Raw genomic sequence first — 14,454 nt, forward strand, 5'->3', positions numbered from 1 at the left:
TCCCAGATGGGGGTCCTTCTGTTCACGTCCACCTCATACTGTAGACTTACTCACGCACTATCCTGACCTTATCAGACAGAGATGTTTTTTTTTTTGGGGGGGGGGGGGGATTGTCACCTCATGAAATTGACTGAAGTCTTTTATATTTGTATCTGTCTGTAGACTTATAGGATACTGCTCTCTACTGAGGACTTTAGTCTGAAGTCCCTGTGTGTACACAGCTGCTGGATCAGCTTATAGGGTAAGTGACGCTGCCCTGGGTTTGGAGTGCTTCCACCTACTGGCCAGAGGCAGCACTTGCTGCCAGCCCAGTCTCGACAGACCAGACAGAGCTGGCTGACAGCCCCATTCAGTGAACACAGATGATGCTTCCTATACAGCAGCACCATCTGCTCCCTCACCAGTCAGTCCTCAAGGGCCCTGCAGGATGAAATCATGTCAGCTCCTGCATTAACTCAATCAGGCATGATGGAAAATGAATGGTGGAAGTTGATATCACATGTGAATGCTATTCATTCTTAAAATGTTTTGAGGTGGTGGAATATTGATCCCCTCCAAATCTTTGCACGTCACAAGGTGGCGCTTCACGTTATACTATCGTGATCCGACTCGAGCTGTGTCCGTGGTGCTGAAATCACACTGTATTCTGCAAATACACAGCCGACGTTCAACATGTATTCTCCACGTGGTGATGGTGTTTCGTTGTGGCCACGTAAATAAATAGGCTGCGCCGTGTAATTTCATTTTCAAATTGCCTAAAGTAGGCTAAGGGTATTAATCTGCTACTGATTTATCATTATCAAGCCTGAAGTCGTTCAAACCGAAGAAATGGAAAAGGAGCGAAAATCCTTCAAACAATATGGGTCTTTGGAACGAACCAAATTTGATCGACAAGCCGATAAGAAGGGTGAGCCTTTGCAAAATGCTTAATTATATACAGTACATGCCATAGAAAGTTGTATATATGCGGGCTGCCTTTTTATCTATTCTAGTGTGAGTTTGTTTTGCATGAGGAAAAATTGAGTTTGATAGAACGTGGTGCTGAAATCGTAACGTTTTAGTCTATTTTCTTTACAAAAATCCAAAATGTTTTGTGATTTGGAGACTTTATGGAGATTTATATGATACTCAAACTGAGCTCCACCTATACATTGAATACTTGCAATAATTCAGATTAGATCAAAGTGTTGTCATATTCTTCATGGCTATAAGGCTTAATGTTACTCTGGTCCATGTGCTGATCATAAAATGAACAACCCTTGAACAACACTTGACTGGGTTAAGGACACTCATTGGTGAGTGGAATGGACTAGTGATCTGATATTCTTGTGTAATGTCTGTTTTCTTCTGTACTAGTAGAATCATTACATGAACATGGATAATGTTACTGCCTTTAGGAGTAAAAGCCAGGACGGGAAGACTCGTGATGAAAGATAGATAGATTAGATCTGAGAGTGAGAATTATTTTCTGAAAAGAGAAGTTGGTGCAACAAGGCATAGAACAGAGCAAACGTTCACAGGATCTTTACGTAATCCGGTAGTGGGTGTGCAGTGCAGAAGGCAGGGGAGTACACTTTAAAATGACATCTGAAGGCTGGGGGCGGCAAGGCGACCTTGCTTGGAATTAGTAGGCAAATTATGAAAATCGAAGGTGTTAGAGCTGAGGTTGAAGTAGTCGTTTTTTTAACTTGCTCTTAGTTTTTTGGGGTATGCAGAGGGGCTCAGTATAGTGGAATGGTATCCTAAAAGAAGACGTGAAACTGCTGTCCTAACTCATTGTGTTAATCTGTCTGTACAGTGTGAGGATATGACTCACCTTTGCCTCTAGCTGTGACTCTTCACAGGTGACATAGGAAGAGACAGTGATGAGTCTCTAAAAAGGTGAACAGGAACGGAGTACAGCCAGCCACACACACACAGCCCTGGTAAAGCTCTGGTAATCCAAAATGACATTTTGAAATCCAATTGTGAGGAGCAATTTTCACAATAGGGGCAGAATATTGCCTCCGGGGAAGGCACACACAGCAGGCAACCCACGATCAAAACACAGACGTCAAGCTTGCACTGAGGATTTCTTCAAAATGTGTAATTAGTGAAGATCCATTGAAAAAAGAAACTAGCAGGAGCTGCTAAAACGCTAATGATGATGTGTGTGTTTTTGATGGCATTAGCCTGGTGATTTGGCCTCTGTTTTCACCTAATGTTGTCTTTTCTGACAAGGTGAAGTAATTAAGAGCTAATTGCAGCACTGTTGGAGGAGTCATAGCTGGTCTGTGAGGAGGCTGCAGGATTAACAGCAGTGGTGCATTACTGGGCTTTCAGTGGGCTGCAGGATTACATAGTGGTGAGGAGTCTACCTGGGTGTCTGGAGGTCAGAGGGAGTTGTTGACTCTTCAGGGCAGTTCACTATGGGAGGTGTCTTGAGTTGCCTCATTAAACTAATGTTAACTAAGAACACAATAGCATTGGATCAGAAAAGCCCCTCTGTAACAATAGACTAAAGAAGGACATTCAGCCTTTAATCCAAAACTGAGATCCGAGTCATTTGTCATCAAGCTGCCTCAAATTCCCCTCGCCATCATATTCAATTCTTTCACTTATCCCCAGCCAGTGTAGCGCAAGTCTGTAGAGCGTTACACTGAGCAATGTATGGTTTATTCCAATTATCCAACCCATCGTCTATTGTAGGATGGAACAATTCTAGTCCAAATGAAGAGGAATCTACAGTGGGCTCCAAAATTACTGGCACCCCTGACTGGCAATGCACAAACAATACTTAAAAAATATAAACAATATAATTATAGAGAAACTCAAAATACCAACATGTGAAAAATACTGTACTTTATTAATGTTTCAATGGAACTCACCAAAATCATTTATTGATTTAATTAAAAATCAATGTCCTCCAAATCAAGGTTTCACAATTAATGGCACCCTTAAATATTATTGTAAATAACATCTACCAAAATTAAACCAGGAATTATATTCCACTTATTTAAGTTGATCTAAGTGTTAAGGAACTATATTGAGCCATTACATCACTTCCTTTTTCACTAGGGTATAAAAATTAGGTAACACGCATGCAATATCCCTTTGTCATCCAACACCATAAAGAAAAGAACTGGCAGTTCAAAAGGGACAGATGGTCGTAGACCTTCGTAAATCTGGTAATGGCTACAAGAAAATCCACAAACGATTGAATATATGACTGAGCACTGCCAGGGCAATTATTTAAAAATTAAAAAGATATGGAACAGTTGAAATGATCACGGGTAGAGGACGCAAATGCATTTTGCCCCCCAGGATAGGGAGGAGGATCGTGAGAGAAGCAACAAAATTCCCAAGAATCACTGTGAAAGAATTGCAGGCCTTCAGACGCCACCTCCACAACCACAGGCTCTTTGGAAGGGTTTCCAGAAGAAAGCCCTTAATGACCCCAAGACACAGACGCAAGTGCTTGGAGTTCATTTAAATTATGATTGGAAGAAGGTGCTCTGGTCAGATGAGACCAAAATTGAACGTTTTGGTCAGATACAGCATTGGCATGTTTGGCGTTGAAACAGAGATGCATACAAGGACAGGCACCTCATACCCAAGGTGAAATATGGTGGTGGGTCAGTGATGTTTTGGGGCTGTTTTAATTCCAGAGGTCCAGAGGCACTGGTTAAGATTGATGGCATAATGTATTCCACCAAGTATCAGGCAATTTTGGCTGACAATCTGGTTGCCTCTGCCAGAAGGCTGGGACTTGGCCGTATGTGGACTTTCCAACAAGACAATGACCCAAAACAGACCTCAAGATCCACACAGAAATGGTTATGTGACAACAAAATCAATGTTCTGCCATGGCTGTGGGCTGAGTTGAAGAGGGCAGTTGATAAGCGCAAACCCAAGAATGTGATGGATCTTGAAAGGATCTGCATAGAGGAATGGTCCAAAATCCCTCCAAATGTGTTCCTTAACCTTGTCAAACATTACAGGAAAAGACCATGCTGTTATCCCTGCCAGAGGTGGTGGCACTAAGTACTAAATGAGTGCCAATAATTATGAAACCTTGATTTTGGTGAAATGTATTTTGATTAAATAATTGTATGATTTTGGTGGGTTCCATTGAAACATTAATAAAGTACAGTATTTCTCACATGTTGGTATTTTGAGTTTCTCTATAATTATATTGTTTCTATTTTTTTAAGTATTGTTTGTGCATTGCCAGTCAGGGGTGCCAGTAATTTTGGAGCCCACTGTACATGATTATCAGTTATTGTAAACTAGTCCTAATTCCAAATGATTTATTGTTGTAGTTGCCCAATATACGTTCATGCACCAGTTAGTTATGCGTTGTTTACATATGTATAGTGTTTGACAGTTCTAAGCCATTGCAGGTTGAGATGACTATAATGGGGATGATTATATTCAGTGTGTCATATCATCTTGGTAAACCAGGATCTCCTCACGGATAGCAATCACAGCGCTTCACAGACTATGACCAATGAAACAGACCGGCCCCCTCCTGGCACCACTGCCAAATTAGGAAATGTTAATGAGACTGCACGAGTCTACTTAACTGATGACCTTAACCAGTTCATTATAGATTCTAGAAATGTACTAGTCCATGGGTGCTCAGCATCTCTTTCCTACTTTAATTGTCACTGATTCTGTCTTCCTTCTCATTGTCTGAGATTATTTCTCATTGTTCATGAAACTCAGGCATGTATCAATATCCTGAAGTCAACTGTTTAGCGAGATCTGCCGTCATGCCATCCCAGTCTCCGCACCACTGAGTCTCTGCCCAGCCTGGCAGTGTGCCACTCAGAAAGGCACGTTCCCTTCATGCTGTCCCACTGGGGGAGGAAACCCAGGAAGCGTGCTGCACACATGCTGTAATTAAGGCAGGCTGAAGACACACACACACCACTTATGTTGCTGCCATACTGTTTACTATTGTTGTTATTGTTTATTATTATTATTTATCCAGGTACCAGTCACTTTTCCTAATCCCTGCCTACATTTACATATCTACCTCAATACTCCAGTATCCTTGTACATTTGGTGCTGACCCTGTATATAGTAAATTAATTTTTTCTCATGTTTTAGTTTTTTCTTAGTTATACTATTTTGATATTGAATACTTCACTGTTGGGTAGGGCTTGCAAGTTAAGCATTTCACTGTACTTGTGAATGTGACAAATGAAACTTAACTTGAAAAGACAGGAGTTCTGTTCTGGCCTCTCTTCTATGACACAATCATGTTGTGCTGGGATAGGTGGCGTGAGCAGAATAAGCAGTCATTTGTTCCCATTTTCGTGCTAATGCACAGTACTATGTCAATTTAGCAGTAGAATAACTTGCTAATACACTACATGACCAAAAGTATGTGGACACCTGCTGGTTGAACATCTCATTCCAAAACCATGGGCATTAATATGGAGTTGGTCCCCCCTTTGGTGCTATAACAGCCTCCACTCTTCTGGGAAGGCTTTCCACTAGATGTTGGAACACTGCTGCAGGGACTTGCTTCCATGAGCATTAGTGAAGTCGGGCACTGATGTTTGGCGATTAGGTCTGTTTGGTGGGGTTGAGATCAGGGCTCTGTGTAGGCCAGTCAAGTTCTTCCACACCTCAACAAACCATTTCTGTATGGACCTGGCTTTGTGCTGAAACTGGAAAGGGCCTTCCCCAAACTGTTGCCATAAAGTTGAAAGCACAGAATCATCTAGAATGTCATTGTATGCTGTAGCGTTAAGATTTCCCTTCACTGGAACTAAGGGGCCTAGCCGAACAATGAAAAACAGCCCCAGACAATTATTCCTCCTCCACCAAACTTTACAGTTGGCACTATGCATTGGGGCAGGTAGCGTTCTCCTGGCATCTGCCAAACCCAGATTTGTCCGTCAGACTGCCAGATGGTGAAGCGTGATTCATCACTTCAGAGAACTCGTTTCCACTGCTCCAGAGTCCAATGGCAGCGAGCTTTACACCACTCCAGCCGATGCTTGGCATTGCACATGGTGATCTTAGGCTTCTGTGCGGCTGCTCACGAACTGACTTGTTGGAAAAGTGGCATCCTATGACGGTGCCACGTTGTAAGTCACTGAGCTCTTCAGTACGGGCCATTCTACTGCCAATGTTTGTCTATGGAGATTGTATGGCTGTGTGCTCGATTTTATACACCTGTCAGCAGTGGGTGTGGCTGAAATATCTGAATCCACTAATTTGAAGGGGTGTCCACATACTTTTGTATATATAGTGTATCTTTGTTTTCTTGTTTCTCTCCCAGCAGAGGAAGACATTGTCTCAATGGCGGACTCCACCATCACAATAGATCACATTGAAGGGGAGCTTTTCAGAATCGAGCGGATACGTGATGTTCTAGTACGGAGGGAATCAGAACTAAGATACATGTGAGCATTTTTTTAAATAACTATCCAATCACACCAACACTCAGTTTCTGACATCTTTTGGTGATTTATCAAAGCCCTCTAGTATGAGGTAGAAGAACAGGATACACATTTTGGGCCTTTTCAGTCTCACACATAACATCCATGCCCTGGCTCCTTGTGGAATGGGTTGTGGTTGAACTGTAGTAGGTTTTCACAGGGCTCAATAGAGTTGATCACCTCAGACTTGGTGACGCTCCACATATGACAGCACCTAGCGATTGTGCATGAAGGTGAATACTGTGTAGAGGACAGCAGCACTTTGTCTGCTGTCCTATTAGTCTACCAGCTCAGCTCGTACACTTGTCTCAACACTGCACATGGACTTTGTTTTAAAAACAAACGGTTTTATACTCCTCTCAGTCCGATCCCCTTGGCTGTAATGTTTCTTCTTCATTATTGTGACAGGTGCAGGGGAAAGAGGGGAGAGACTCAGAGAAAAGATAATGATGCTGGGTATGGGGAGGTCCAGTTGCTGGGGAGATGTGCACCGATGCATACAGTAGGTTACATTCTCACTATTCCTCCTCAAGACCTTTCTGGGTTGGAGCTTACATATAAGAAACCCTTTAATCAAAGTAAAACATCCTATGGGATTTCTGTGAGAATCAGTATGATTACTGAACACTAACCCTGCTCTACACGAACAATAATCACTATTGGCCTGGTAAATAACCGCACTTCCGCTCACCATTAAGTAGATGAGCACAGCGGCACAGAGAGCTTTTCTCACTTCTTACTGTATCTGTGATTCCTTGTCTTTCATCTCCAGGGACAGGAGCATATTGACGCCAGTCGCTGCAGAGCTCAAGGTCTTTTCAAGGCTGACCACAGCTGTAACAGAGAGAAACTGAACAGTGATAGCATAATAACAAGCAATGTACCTTTGTTCATGTGGAAAAGTAATTACTGTTAGGTTTCTGATGTGTAAAGTAGCTTGTTTCCTTATCTACGTAGGTGGAAGTAAAATTAAAAACGAACAACATGACATGGTTTACTTATGGAATTAAATGAGAACTCTCATTTGCATGCAGTGCGTTAGGTGTATGCAGTTCAGCGTGTATTCTTTAATGCTGTAGGCACCACAAGGTGCTTTATTGTGAATGTGTAATGTGGGATGCAGCTTCAGACACAATGACAGGTCAATACAAAGTGAATCCATATTAAAGCACGTACACAATTTCAATGCAAATAAGCTGTGATGCAGGTACTGTATTGGTCACTCCTGTGAAGTGGCTTGAAAATAATAACACATTTCCTGTGCTTAAAGGGCTTGGGGCATGTGTATCTAGGAGTTAATTTTCCTCTTATTGTCCGAAGGAAAAGCCCAGTTATCCAGAGCCTCAGTGTCTGACCAGTATTGTTTACTTAAACCTCCCTACCTGAGTCAATTAGTGAAATGAGATATGATGCAGCTGCAGCTCCGATAGATTGGGAGTGACTCATTCTCAGAGGCCCTGTGGTATCAGAGTTAATTCAGCTAATAAACCCTCAGCCAACAATAATTTCAGTCCACCTGAGAAGAGGAGAAAGCTAATTCAGTTCGCCATTTCCACTGAAGTGGTTTCTGTCTGTAGGATAGGCTAATATGGTTATTGTTATCATGTCTGTTTACCAAGCTGAAATGGGAAATCGCTTAAATTCTATAACATTACATTCTACTATGTATTTGGCCATTTAAATGTACTGTGTTCGAGTCACCAAAAGTTATTTTTAAATAAAAGTCATTATCTTTACACTCATGTAGAGTATCTCTCCTAGCTCTGCCTGCCTGCCTGTCAGACAGTTTTTTTCACTCAGCAGCAATTATTTTTTAATTGCTATAATTCGCTGTCGTTATATTGATCACTTTCTAATAGAGGAGTTATTGCAGAAGCTGAGAGCTTGAGGAAAGTTATGCCTCAGTAGACAGGACACCTGTAGGGTTGTCTGGCACATTGTGGTCCCAGAGGAAGGGTGATCACATCAGAAGGTCCTCTATGTCACAACCCTTATTACTGCCCAGCAGGATCTGTCTGACTGTAGTGACTGTCTGTCCTTAAGTGTTAACCCTAGTGTGGGGTTATACATGCAAGCCACAGTGTCTTCAGAGAGACCACTCAACACTGGAGCCAGCATGATTGTATCTTTAAGACTACAATCTCTCCGTCCTCTGTATGGAAGCATTCTGTATGGGATTCAGTTGGTCTGTCAATAAGAGCAATTAGGATTGATTCCTGAGTGTCAGACCTAAGTGTGGTACATGGAGAAGAACAGCCACTGTACTGAGAGTCGATACGTGACAGGATCCGATTCTCACCTCGTCCTGGGTTCTCTTCCCCTGGGTCATACTAAACGGCTGTGAAGAGATTGCCTTTGAAGTATATCAATGTGGTTTATGATTGAGAATGAAATAGATTCCTCAATTTGTTTTCCGCAGGATGGACGACATTCAGCTTTGCAAGGAAATCACACGGCTGAAAAAAGAACTTCAGAAGCTGGTGTCTGTTTCAGGTAGGCTACCATACACTCTTAGGGGAAAAAAGGGTTCCAAAAGGGTTCTTCGGCTGTCCTCATAGGATAACCCTTTTTGGTTCCAAGGAGAACCCTTTTTGGTTCCAGGTAGAACCCTTTTTGGTTCCAGGTAGAACCTTTTTGGTTCCAGGTAGAACCGTTTTGAGTTCCATGTAGAACCCTCTGTGGAAAGGGTTCTCCTATGGGGACAGCCAAAGAACCCTTTTGGTTTCTAGATGGCATCTTTTTTGTGTGAGGTGACTCTCTGTGTGAGGTGTTCAATTCACATTATAGAGAGCACACACACTCGCTGTGCCAGAAAATGAGGGAATATCTGCATCAAAAGGGCTTATGGTCCAGGTAGTGCTCTAGGAAAGCCAATAATAAAAGATTTGCAGGACAAACAAGCAGAAGATTTGGAGCACAACATCCTCATTATCTCAGCTTATCATTTCAATGTTTCAGCCCCAGCCTCTCTCTGAATTATCTCACATTTGGTAAGTTAGATCCAGTGGTAATGCTGTCCACACCACTTTCTCAGTATTATAACAGGAACACCATGCACAGTCATCTGGTGGTTACAGATCCATCAGCCTAAGATGAATTTGCCTGGTTCTTAATCTTGAACTGGAGCTGTATGAATGCTTAATGATTCCTAACATCTATGATTACTATATGAACTGTCTGTGACTGCTGTATGACCACTCCATGACTATACTGTCTGTATGACTCCAGACACAGACAAATCCAATGAGGACCGGCAGAGGGAGGAGGAACTGCTGCAGCAGATCCACAAGCTGGTGGAGACCAGGGACTTCCTGGTGGATGACGTGGAGTTTGAGAGGCTCAGGTGAGTGCTGCCATGATCTTAAAGGCAAGGAGGGTTGGGCCATGTTCTTAAAGGCAAGGGCTACCGTAACTATCCATGTTGCCGAAGTAGCATCTAGTGGCCATTAATATTCGTGACTCAGTTGTTGTCACCTCTGAGTCATACTGTATCTGAGCCAGTTGGTGAACATTCTTCCATGTCAATGTGAATTAAACCCACGCGATCGATCTGTTGAGGTGGATTTAAAAGTGTATTTTTCACTTCTGTGTTTTATTGAGTATTGTATTCTCTCTAGAGGCTGGGCTGAGCGTTGTGTTGCTCAGTGTATATTTCGTGTAAATGACAGTGAGTCACACAGAGGAAGCAAGCCCCTTCCACATTGCATTTGTTTACAGCGCTAAATTAGCTGTCTTGCATGTCAGGCATCCCTGCTTCTCTGACTACAAGTCTGAGTGACACTTTTGACAGCTCTCAGAAAGGTGGGTGATAGGTGGGGAGCAGATACTTAATAATTTACAGTAAAGTGATGTTGACAGTAGAAAATCATGAAGAGAAAATGATACATTGTTAAAGTGAATTCACACCATCCACACATGAACAAATGTCGGAGCCTCTATGCCTCTTTGTCTCTATCCAGTTGGTTATTTATTTATTTTGTGTGTGCATGCTTGTGTATGACTGTGTTTTATGGAAACAGTGGCTGTGAAAGATATAGGAAGATTTTACCTTGTGTTAACTGTGCTCATACCACTATATCTCCTTCAACAGGGAGAGAGAGGAGGACAAAGAAATGGCTGATTTCTTGCAGTCTAAATTCCCCAAGACCTTGAAGAAAAAAGGTATGTGCAAATGTGTTACCATAGTGCTGTTAGTCAAGGCTCTAATATGAAGATTCCTTTTGTGCAGTTAGTCCAAGACGCATTGAATAAACCAAGTTAAAATATGATAACAACATTAACAATGCTGATGTGGATGATAATGTCTCTTTTTTCCCCCAGACGTCACAGAGGACCGAAGGATGACCTCCAAAGCCCAGCAGACTTCGTCCACTCCCTTCGTCACCAAAACCGGTCTGACCCTTCTGAAGGAATGCTGCGGCTTCACATGCTCTGTCATGTAGACTCCTGCCCTGTGGAGAGACGGAGACACTTAGTTGGTTTCTGGATGGGGTTATTTGTGTTGAGTGGGCACACAGAGCTCTAAACGACTTTAGATTTCAACAAATTTTTGCATTCTGTCATAAAGAGCACATGTACAACTTCATATTGAAATGAGTGTTCAGTTCACGTAACAGGGTTGACCTTAAAATGAGGGACAGACGTAAATTAATCACTAATAAATAACAATCTTCAGAAATGACTTTGTCAAAGCAACAAAATAACTAGGGCTTTACAATGATGGTGAATTTTGGGGGTTGTGTTTTTTAAATTTTTAAATTTATTTAAACTTTATTTAACTAGGCAAGTCAGTTAAGAACAAATTCTTATTTACAATGATGGCCTAAGAACAGTGAATTAACTGCCTTGTTCAGGGGCAGAGTGACAGCTTTTTACCTTGTCAACTCTGGGATTCGATCTAGCAACCGTTATTGGCCCAACGCTCTAACCACTAGGCTACCTGCCGCCCCATGAAAATCTTCAAAGAAGTCACAGATTGTGCACGGAGGGACATGTCAAAGTGCAGATTTTTTGCACTTTACTAAGTCTTTATTTATATAAGAAATCTTAATTTTGGAATTTTGTCTATCACATGGCACTTCATTTGATAAAACAGGCTTTTAAAATTCAACATTGGTGAACAATTTCTACTTATAATTTGAAAGGGATGCAAAAGGCACTCTTTTCGTGGAACGACCCTGCTGATCATTTCCTGATAAAGTATATAGCCTATTTGACTCAGCCAAGTCCATAAATCAACACATATCTTCTTCATCACCATGGTCAAAATAAGTATTCTGGTCTGTAACCATGTTTCAATTAACAGAGGTACTATCCTTTGGACAGAGTGAAAATGACAACAGAACGTTTCCATTCTGATGCATTCTTTTGTATCAAATTTGGGTCAGCTTCGGGAAATGACTATCTATATAGAGGGCCACCCTTGGATGGTTGGTGTATATTTGCGGATGTACAAATAAGGAATATTTGCGGATGTACAAATAAGGAATGCTGTCCGTAAAACCTGTAGTATGATTTGAAACGGTGAGTGACTCCGTTTAAAAGCTCTGCAGCGGGAGAGTCATTGAGTACCAGGTTAATAGCAATTATCTTATTCAAATGGACCCTGTCCAATTAAAGTAATTAGACAGTTATGTGTTGCTATGACTGCAATTATCCCTCTTCAATGCATTAGAGCTTGACACGTCATTCCCATGGGCATTGTCTACACAGCTATGACTAGCAAACCTCACTCTGTCTCTTGGTGACATTTTACATGGTCACGGCTAACTATGACACTGCTTAACCTTGCTAAAGGCCACTGCTTGCTTGGCTTCCATGCCAGGTGAAAAAAGAGCTAAAATAGATCCTCCTCTCTGTCATTTGGCTCCTTGGTATCTCCCCTCTGGACTACTGCTTTACTGTGGTAGCTACCCTGTCATTAGCTGTGTCTGATTCCTGGAAAGTCACCAGAATTACATTCAGCTCTCTGCTTTCACAATTCTAATATTGTTTCAATTTCAGTTTCAAATGCCATGTTTTGCTTTTTTTGTTCCCCATTACCTTCTATTACGCTGATTGGTCTGACGGGAATTGCTGTTGCCAATTTGCGATACTTGTAATTCTTTGTGACAGTAGAGGTAAATGTGTGATAGTGAAAACCATGTACTGTGAACGTGGCTTTGACAAATATCTCAGAGTATCAAGGACAACTTTCCAAGCATAATGGAGATCAGAATTTCTCCCCTTTGAATGAGATAATATGCCTTTAAATCAACTGTCTGCTGCTTATTCTATTACAAAACACTCTTTAACCTGACATCTATCAATGAGCACAGTCTGCTCAATGTAACAGCTCATTCACAATGCTCTGTGTGTTTATGTTTCATTCTCTACAATGGTTTAATCCAAACTGACTGGTAGTAGCACATTATCTGGGTGGAAAACTGAACATGTATTTTCACATTTATGATCCTAATGGCCATGGGAGTTGATTGTGATTAGGCTACTTGTTATTATGTTTTGTGGCTTAGAATGTCAGAACTTCTGGTTGTAAATATTGTATCGGTTTAGCGTGCTTGTCTAATTAAAGAGTTGTAATGTAGGTTTATTCTCCATTATTAAACCATTATTATTAAATAACTGTTTAAATCTGGACTGTATTAACACCAAGTCAGGTAAACGCTTGTGCAAGGATATTGTAAGCTGGTTATAAGGAGCTAAATTGATTTATTTCAAGATCATGTACATCTTTACCTTATTGAATCTTGTGCTTTCTGTACTAACTCTCATCTCTATGAATCACTTCGCTAACAAATGCTTTGTGTTATCAAGTGAGTGTGATAATTAGGCAGTTTTTTTTCTTCTCTTCCATGCTCACATCTCAGAGACATGGGTGGGTGTCGAGCGCATGGGAAACAAAGACACAGGACCCAGTGGAGGCTGCTGAGGGGAGAACGGCTCATAATAATGGCCGGAACGGAGCAAATGGAATGGCATCAAACACTTGGAAACCATGTGTTTGATATATTTGATACCATTCCACTGATTCAGCTCCGGGTAGTACCACGAGCCCGTTCTCCCCAGTTAAGGTGGCACCAACCTCCTGTGACAAGCATTATTAAACTGTCACCACAAAGAAAATGTAATGCATGGGGTTTGGGCTTTAACATGTAACCTATTACAAAGAGCATTCTGCCACATGCGTGTGCAACTGTCATGACAACGGCCCATGATGGGAGCGATGGTGTTGCTCTACACTAGTGAGAACCAACTGTTTGTATCTTCGCCCCAGAACACGTTCCTCCTCACCTCAGCCCCCCTGCGCTGCGCACACAGATGACTCATCCAAGGGACTCAGGGGAGATGGATTGTGATCCACTGGCTTTTTCTTTCTCTGAAATCCTTCACTCCATAGAAAGTCCACCACTGGGGGCCTCCCGGGTGGCGCAGTGGTCTAGAGCACTGCATCGCAGTGCTATGCTGCGCCACCAGAGTCTGGGTTCGCGCCCAGGCTCTGTCGCAGCCGGCCGCGACCGGGAGGTCCGTGGGGCGACGCACAATTGGCTTAGCGTCGTCCGGGTTAGGGAGGGTTTGGCCGGTAGGGATATCCTTGTCTCGTCGCGCTCCAGCGACTCCTGTGGCGGGCCGGGCGCAGTGCGCGCTAACCGAGGGGGCGGGTGCACGGTGTTTCCTCCGACACATTGGTGCGGCTGGTGGGGTTGTGCTTCGGAGGACGCATGACTTTCGACCTTCGTCTCTCCCGAGCCCGTACGGGAGTTGTAGCGATGAGACAAGATAGTAATTACTAGCGATTGGATACCACGAAAAATTGGGGAGAAAAGGGGAGAAAATTAAAAAAAAAAAAAAAAAAAAAAAAAAAGAAAGTCCACCACTTGGGGACCATCTGCAAAGGAAAGCCGATCCTAACAAATAATAATACACACTGCTTCAGAATGGAAAACTGTCAATTGACAATACAGTAGCCTATACGCTGTTCAATAGTTTGGTTTACTGGACCTAATGATATGGGTGTTTT

The 14,454-nt window shown here is 42.3% G+C and overlaps 1 protein-coding gene and 1 long non-coding RNA gene across 3 annotated transcripts; both read left to right on the plus strand.

Annotated features, from left to right (window-relative positions):
* Positions 1-195: 195 nt before the first annotated feature.
* Positions 196-13,059, plus strand: LOC139576051 (bMERB domain-containing protein 1-like). Of its 2 annotated transcripts, none has more exons than XM_071401683.1 (6): positions 196-907; positions 6,281-6,401; positions 8,857-8,930; positions 9,666-9,780; positions 10,528-10,598; positions 10,758-13,059. In XM_071401683.1, exons 1-6 carry the CDS (start codon positions 829-831, stop codon positions 10,877-10,879), a joined length of 582 nt encoding a protein of 193 aa, XP_071257784.1. In that variant the 5' UTR covers positions 196-828; the 3' UTR covers positions 10,880-13,059. The 2 variants fall into 2 exon arrangements, with proteins under 2 accessions (XP_071257784.1, XP_071257774.1); XM_071401673.1 differs by having other exon boundaries at positions 203-907; positions 6,278-6,401.
* LOC139576055 (uncharacterized) lies at positions 6,858-7,425 on the plus strand. The gene is made up of 2 exons (XR_011675052.1): positions 6,858-6,939; positions 7,210-7,425. It is a non-coding gene; the product is annotated as an uncharacterized lncRNA (long non-coding RNA).
* Positions 13,060-14,454: the final 1,395 nt, after the last annotated feature.

Source organism: Salvelinus alpinus, chromosome 1 (genome assembly GCF_045679555.1).
Source record: "Salvelinus alpinus chromosome 1, SLU_Salpinus.1, whole genome shotgun sequence".
Taxonomy (NCBI): domain Eukaryota; kingdom Metazoa; phylum Chordata; class Actinopteri; order Salmoniformes; family Salmonidae; genus Salvelinus; species Salvelinus alpinus.

What these genes read in the sequence shown, in the direction of transcription:
- LOC139576051 (XM_071401673.1), top strand. Translation starts at nt 829, where the DNA reads ATGGAAAAGGAGCGAAAATCCTTCAAACAATATGGGTCTTTGGAACGA. An exon ending in GAATCAGAACTAAGATACAT is followed by an intron (nt 6,402 to 8,856) that starts GTGAGCATTTTT and finishes TGTTTTCCGCAG; the next exon opens with GATGGACGACATTCAGCTTT. An exon ending in GTGGAGTTTGAGAGGCTCAG is followed by an intron (nt 9,781 to 10,527) that starts GTGAGTGCTGCC and finishes CTCCTTCAACAG; the next exon opens with GGAGAGAGAGGAGGACAAAG.